Source organism: Nicotiana sylvestris, chromosome 6 (assembly GCF_000393655.2).
Source record: "Nicotiana sylvestris chromosome 6, ASM39365v2, whole genome shotgun sequence".
NCBI lineage: Eukaryota > Viridiplantae > Streptophyta > Magnoliopsida > Solanales > Solanaceae > Nicotiana > Nicotiana sylvestris.
Window position 1 is genome coordinate 161,171,784 of NC_091062.1, and position 7,593 is coordinate 161,179,376.

The 7,593-nt window shown below is 33.5% G+C and overlaps 1 protein-coding gene across 4 annotated transcripts; it reads right to left on the minus strand.

The window, feature by feature from the left end:
* Positions 1-2,602: 2,602 nt before the first annotated feature.
* LOC104248678 (uncharacterized) lies at positions 2,603-7,262 on the minus strand. Of its 4 annotated transcripts, XM_009804982.2 has the most exons (9): positions 7,188-7,250; positions 7,054-7,093; positions 5,285-5,463; positions 4,944-4,982; positions 4,715-4,801; positions 4,546-4,606; positions 3,902-4,026; positions 2,896-2,987; positions 2,603-2,779 (listed from the first exon to the last, which is right to left on the minus strand). In XM_009804982.2, the coding sequence occupies exons 2-9, from the start codon at positions 7,088-7,090 to the stop codon at positions 2,665-2,667; spliced, it is 735 nt and encodes a 244-aa protein (XP_009803284.2). In that variant the 5' UTR covers positions 7,091-7,093; positions 7,188-7,250; the 3' UTR covers positions 2,603-2,664. The 4 variants fall into 4 exon arrangements, with proteins under 4 accessions (XP_009803284.2, XP_070006173.1, XP_070006172.1 ...); XM_070150072.1 differs by lacking the exon at positions 7,054-7,093 and having other exon boundaries at positions 7,188-7,262; XM_070150071.1 differs by lacking the exons at positions 7,054-7,093; positions 7,188-7,250 and adding an exon at positions 5,741-5,853.
* Positions 7,263-7,593: the final 331 nt, after the last annotated feature.

The following is a 7,593-nucleotide window of genomic DNA, read 5'->3' on the forward strand; positions in this document are numbered from 1 at the left end:
TTGTACAAATTATATATATATATATATATATATATATATATATATATATATATATATATATATATATATATATATATGGGTTCTGGGCTCGATATTTTGAGGCTCAGTGGCACCAAACTATCATTAATAATTATGTGTTTTTTTTATAATTTAAATTCATATTTTTTAATAACTTAATTGTACAAATTATATATATATAAATTATATATATATATATATGTACCTATGGGTTCCGAGCTCGATATTTTGAGGCCCAGTGGCACCAAACTATCATTAATAATTATGTATTTTTTTATAATTTAAATTCATATTTTTTTAATAACTTAATTGTACAAATTATATATATATATATATATATATATATATATATATATATATATATATATATATATATATATATATATATATATATTTGGGTATGACGCTCGATATTTTGAGGACCAGTGACACCAAACTATCATTAATAATTATGTATTTTTTTATAATTTAAATTCATATTTTTTAATAACTTAATTGTACAAATTATATATCCTTTGGGTTCCGAGCTCGATATTTTGAGGCCCAGTGGCACCAAACTATCATTAATAATTATGTGTTTTTTTATAATTTAAATTCATATTTTTTACTAACTTAATTGTACAAATTATATATATATATATATATATATATATATATATATACTTATGGGTTCCGGGCTCGATATTTTGAGGCCAGTGGCACCAAACTATCATTAATAATTATGTGTTTTTTTTATAATTTAAATTTATATTTTTTAATAACTTAATTGTACAAATTATATATATATATATATATATATATATATATATATATATATATACCTATGGGTTCCGGGCTCGATATTTTGAGGCCCGGGAAATACTACACATCACTACGATACAAGGCTCTAAATTTTACTACGCTAAAAGGGTCTACGTTTTACTGTGGGATTATACTGGGATGTTGTTGTTGTTGTTGTTGTTGTTGTTGTTGTAAAAGGGTCTACATTTTACTACGCTAAAAAGGTCTAGATTTTACTACGCTAAAAAATAATCTAAACTAAACATAAACAACAAATAAATTTAATTACAAATAAAACACAAAAATGCATGAAAACACATATATATAAATCAGGATATTAACACACAAATTTATATTTTTTTTTATAAAACACTAATATTAAATCCGGATAAATTTAACATGCTAGTTTCGAAAAAAAAACACAAACCGAAATAGAACACATACAAATCAAATAATATGCATTATTATCAAAGTTTCAACTTAAAATAAACTGAAATACCTCGATTTAGAATTTTCGGAAAGCAAATAGAATGAAATTTTGACTCCGGAAGTGTGAATCAACAATAATATGAAGCTCTACTCGAATGTGGGACCTACGTTCTTCAACTATTATGTAACGGGGGGACCCAAAAAAAAAATTAAAAAAATTGGGGGCAGCGGGTATGGGGGACCAAGGGAGTAAAAAATTGAGGAAGAGGAGAACCAGAGGAGATGAAGAAGACGGTTCGAATTATAAAACTTATGTATAGCGTGAGGTATTGTGGCGCTATACATGGGCGTGTCACCTTTTTCAGTATAACGCCACAATACTTGGCGCTATACAGTAACGATACAGTTAACGTTACTGTATAGCGCCAAGTATTGTGGCGCTATACATAAAAATATCACCTTTTTTTTCTCACCTATTTATGTATTTTGAGTCCAAAAAAACCACAATTGGGTTCCGTACTCCTTATTATTATGGATTAGAAAAGCAGGCGAGCCGCCAGTTTAATGGACCAGTGACGCCATTTTTAGAGTCCACCTAACCCTACTCTCTCTAACCCTATATTTATTTCATTTTCTCCTCTCTTTTTTGAGAATGTGTCAAGTAGTAGGACATAAGAGTATTTAATCACAAGAACTCATGTTTCAATAAATCAATATAGGTAGCCAAATATTTCAAAATCTTGTTTAAATAGCATTGTTAGGTACATTTTTCTAAAACCAAATAAACACCCTAGCAATGCTAGCATAACCAAACACTAGTGTAGACATTGGGAGGCACTAAATGCTTTTGGTCCATCGGCTGGCAATAGTGTTGAAGCTGTATATGCAGTATATTTCTTTCTTTGTCTGATTAAAACTGTATTTATTGTGCAGGAACAAACATGTAATATGTCCGGTCCCCCTCAACTTCTCACTTAACTGCTTAAGCTACTAAAAGTTTGAAATTGTTGAATTTTAGTGATTATAAACTCCATTTTTGTTTTTCATGTGAAGTTTTTAAATTTTTAGAAAAAATAATAGATTCTTCTTTTCTCGGCGTTTCACTTGTAGCAACTAGCAAAAGACATCAAGTATTGAACCTTATTCAATGATCCATATCATACTGAATTTAATACAGGAACAAATCATGCAGTTCTAAGACAAGAAAAGCCACTGCTATGATGTGAAATTTTGATGCAGATACTGTAGAAGTTAGCAAGGTCAATTGATTTACAATTCCAACGTCATACATGACTCCATCATTGCCACGCTAAAATCCCTACTTATATTTACTCTATATTTGCAACTAAGATTTAAATGCTGGTCAACCCAAAAGAAAATAAAGGTGACAAAGAATGATATAGAATATTAACATAAACAAAAAGGAAATAAGAAGGCTCAAACATAAGTTAAGATTAAAGATGATACAATGACAACATATGCTATAAAGAAAAAAATTGCTATCTGAAGGAAGAATTTTGGATTGTCCCTCATGTTTGGAGATGTTACCGCCCTGCAACAGAGAAACAAAACAACTGATCAATTTTCTCCAAAGCTAGAGTTTAACTGACGGGAAGACTGTCCAATAATTCAACTAGTTCCACTTGCTGGTGCTGCTCGGAGATTTACCTAGCAATGCATTGAGAAAGCCTATGAAAAGGCATGCTTTGGATGAAGACAATACCTGGCCCCGTTAGAACAGCCGTTATCATATTATCATTCTGTAATTGCATAAACATGGTCAGAACAACATGCCTCGGAAACCAAATTATAGAGATGACAAAGGACTCAAGTTGGATTACTTGCTTAAAAGAAGAACTCAAAGCCAGAGGATCGTAGATAATAAATCACATTTCCTATTGGATAATGTTTCAATCATTAGTAGAGTGCCAAAGTAATTATGCTATTAGCAGCAATGTAGACACTATATACATTGGTTATTGAATGCAACTTGGATCTGAGACATTCTAATGGAAGAAAGCACCAGAAACCTGCAGTATAACTGAAGTTCCAAAAGATCATGACCAGTATATCTGACTTTCAGTTTTTTCTTTAGAAAACTGTTCCCTTATGTTGGATCAGTCGCACTTTGCTTATGTCGCTACTATCATTCCACGAAATCAGTACATGTATCACAAAAAGGGAATATCAAAGAAAAGCAAGGATGGCATATACAAGTTTCATGATAACATATATTACAAACTAACTCCACCACCAAACAAACATTTCCAGAAGCACCTCAATTTCATTCACCTCTCTTAATTTCCCAAGTTTGACTGCAAGTTTCTAATGATAATTCACATAAATACCCCTGGAACATCTTGCATGTAAGCACCAGGTAGGGAGCAGTGAGGGAGAGATCAGTCATGTGTAAGAGAAGGATCAGGCTAAAGTATATACCTTGTTAACTTCATGCGTTCCTGTTGTTAGCTGTTAATCTTAATTTCCGTCCTAAGCTACTTTTAAATTTTTAACATGAGGAATTTTCGCCAGGAGGGCAAACATGAGAGAGAATCTAAAATAATACTGCAAAGGAACAATATATATATATATATATATATATATATATATATATATATATATATTAAGAATAGTGAAAAAGGCAGAAGCCAAAAGAAGCTGACAAGTCAAATACCCCAAATACCGCCCTTCTCATCTGTCCATTGTATTTGGCTTGAAAATTGATAGTTCCTGATAATGCAACTATGCTTGCCACATCTACAACAAGTACCTCTCCCACTTCAAGATTTTTCTGTACAACTGAATGATGAAAAACATTGGGCAGGAATAAAGGGATCAGATGATAAAACTTGTGATGTTCAATACACTTAAGATTCCTTAATATCATAAAACAGAAAAAATTTAATGGGCCAAGTATTTCGTATTTGGCAACAAATACGTTAGAAATCTTAACCATCCAATTCTCATGAGAAACACCAATAGCATCCCAATGAACACATAATGCTTTGTATTCACTGAGAAGGATCATCTTTCTGACTATAACCAACATCTAAGTACACTGTAGATCTTCACATTAAGATTAAGAATATATTACAATAATCGGTGTCCAAAATTAAAATAACGTTTGTCGGAAATCAGAAAAACATGACGATAGCATCTCATTGCCTGTATCTAAGATAGTTTTAAAGTTTCTAGGACGACCCACATTTTCTCTCTTTTGCCGGTTTAAACATACAACATGAATCAAACACTTAAATTATAGCCATGCCTAAAAAGTGAAAAAGGTTTTTTCACAGTAACTGAGATTCAGCTTCATACCAGAACCGCCTCCGACTATAAAAGCAAGCCCTTGTCCAGATATCTTATGCCTCAAAGATCCCTGGAAATATTACTAGCATATCAAACAAAGGTTTGATCTGTCTGTGATAAAATTACAAAGGCAGATAATCATGCAACACATAACCACAAAATAATTCTGTCATCTCACCTCTGCACTGGCAATCATGTTACGTGCCCTTTGGTCAAAGCTATTACTGACTTTGACATCATTGATAGAGCATAGAAATGCATCTGGCTACAAAATATATCAATAAAAGAGATGATCCAGTTAGAAAACTTAAATAAACCACAAAGAAAACAGGGATGATTGTAAGAAGAAGCTAGAATAATATCCTTAGCACAAGGATGGAACAAAAGAGAGAATGAGAAATCTTTACCTGGCATAAGATTTCACCGCCAAACATTGCTAGATCAATCTGTACAGTGTCGGTGCATCAGATAAAAAAAGAAAAAAACAATTGATCTAGTAATACTAGAAATTAAATTAGATCTATAAGGAAATAAGAATTATAAGACCCTACATTACATGGAATGATGGAATCAGATACAAGTATTAGGTACAGGTGCAAATACAACACGCCATGAAGGACCATATGATGTACCATGTCCGTGTCATACCCGTTCAAGATAGGTACGCAAAGGCAAAAAAATTGTCCATCTAACATAATATAACCAACCAAAGTACCAAACAAGGAACGTAGTTGAGATGAGAACAAACCGGTAGGATTCTTGCCAAAGAAGGCGCAGAAATTCCAACAAATCCATCAGTTGAACCTGTATTCTGGAGAACCACACTCGAAATACTCTTTCCAAAAAGCCACTGCCAGACACCTGTATCATTTTCAGTGGCGAAGACATTTTCCAAGTGAGTCGAAGAAGACGTGTAGCACATGGACCCTGCAAAGTATTGTCACTTAAGAGTGTAATAAAAATGATGAATTCTTTTTGTAATTTTATGATAATTGGATTAAGACATAAAAGCTGGATTCTATCTCTTCCTTCTGTGAAGTGTATCTATTTGTTGGTTGATTGGCTTGTTGTGCTTCTCTAACCACGCTGTGGAGTTGAACCACAGTGAAGGCATATATGTCGAACGGATTCACAATGAACAAAGGCGATTGAAAAACATTAAAAAAAAAAAAAAAAAAAAGGAAGGGGGGGGGGGGGGGCTTACTCGTGACGATGTCGGGCAAGTAAAATGAAATATCTGTTAGTGTAAACAAGATACTATCCATATAAACAGTGGCAACTGACTATATATAATTGAGAAAATGAACCTCCCTTCTTTGACAGCAAAGACCCTGTCCCCTCCCCCCCAATCCCCAACAACAAAAACCTTTGAGGAGAGGATAGAAATGCAAAAAAAAAAAAAAAAAAATTATTTGCTTTTCTTTGACACACGTCAGAGCTACTGATTTTACTTCTAAGTAGTGTAAAAAAGATATTTACAGGAATCAAATAAGAGCACGTTATTCCTTCAAGGATGTCAAATGAGATTCAGAAAACTGCAAGCATTGAGAACAATTCATTGATGCAACCAAATCTTAGAGTGGTTGTTTGTCAATAGAAAAGAATAATATATTGAGATGACACAAGTACGACAACTAATGGTAGTGTTGATTGAAGTCTGAGATCAGTCTAAGACTAAGGCCGAGCAACTAGCTGCTGCAGGATTGGACGTCTATCTATCTCACCACGCTCCCCCTGTTCATCTTTCTTACAGCTCGTTACTGCAATGTTCATTCAGCCCTTTGGCTTCTTCCGTTAAAAGAAAAAGGTAGCGTTTCTTTGGTAAATAGCGTCTTGAATTGAAGCGAAGGCATTATTGAAGGAAAGAAATGGTAGGTCCCTCAATTGCATTAGGTAGGAGATGCAGGAGTTGTCTTAACCGCACACGAATTCGCTATTCGATTCCATTCTAAATCCCACCAAATTAGAATAGTGATAAACCAACTATAAGCTTTAATACATAGATCTACATTATTTTTCCTTATTTTTTAGGTGGGGAGCATTTCGATGCTTCGGCTGCTCAACCTTCTACAAGGAAAACCAATACCTACTGGGACATCACCATTTGATCATTATTGTTTATCATGATTTCATTGCTTGTCTTTCTTGCATATCATGTGGCCGACAGGTAAGAAAACCTCCTATTTTCATAAGGCAATGTGCTTCTATCCCCAAAAAGTAATAAGCTAGTATGCTGCGAGAACAACTTCTAATGCGTTCAACATATTCTAATTCATCCTTGAGGAAATATCCAGTCAATTAGATTTTCAAGTTTGTAGATTTTATAAAAGCCTGTCAGAACTGGCTCATTCTCCAATATCTGAATCAAACACCATGGACAACGAAGAGATTTTAATGTGTTAGGCATGCCATTAACTAATGGTAACAACTGAAACTTCTTATGAGCAAATGCTTCCCTAAATGGTTGTTATACCATGCAGGAGATGTCTTCTACAAATAACACAATGAGCAAATTACCATGCTTAGCAATAATCTTTTCTTGCGGCTTCAACATAATCTGAAACATAGATGAAGAAAAGGTGTACAACAATAAAGAAATCAATCATATAAACTTGTCATTTACAGCGAAACCAAAATAGGTAAATGAGTACCTGAACAATCTGGGCTTCATTACCCGGAATCTGGAAAGGTGTCACAGCATCTTGTGGACTCTACAGAGCATAGATATGAGACAAATGTCATGATACTAGCCATATACAGACAAAGAATGGTAGTCAAATGTTAAATTGTTAGGATTTATCCAACAGCAGTCAACATTATCATTTTTCTTTTTGTTTTTCTATTTCCTACCAATCCCCTCTGTAGCAGATGCACCTACATGTTAGATGCACTTAAATGTTTTTTTAATATATAGTTCATAACTTGAATTTAATTACATGGGCAAGATTACAGAGGCGGGCCTACCTTGGGTAGGGGGTCACCGGAACCCGTTATCCTCGGAAAAATATTGTAAATATATTTTATATATATTGGTATATACACTGAAGACCCTTTAAA

What these genes read in the sequence shown, in the direction of transcription:
- LOC104248678 (XM_070150071.1), bottom strand. Translation starts at nt 5,801, where the DNA reads ATGGATAGTATCTTGTTTACACTAACAGATATTTCATTTTACTTGCCC. An exon ending in GCGGTGAAATCTTATGCCAG is followed by an intron (nt 4,802 to 4,943) that starts GTAAAGATTTCT and finishes TATATTTTGTAG; the next exon opens with CCAGATGCATTTCTATGCTC. An exon ending in CTTTCTCAATGCATTGCTAG is followed by an intron (nt 2,780 to 2,895) that starts GTAAATCTCCGA and finishes TCTCTGTTGCAG; the next exon opens with GGCGGTAACATCTCCAAACA.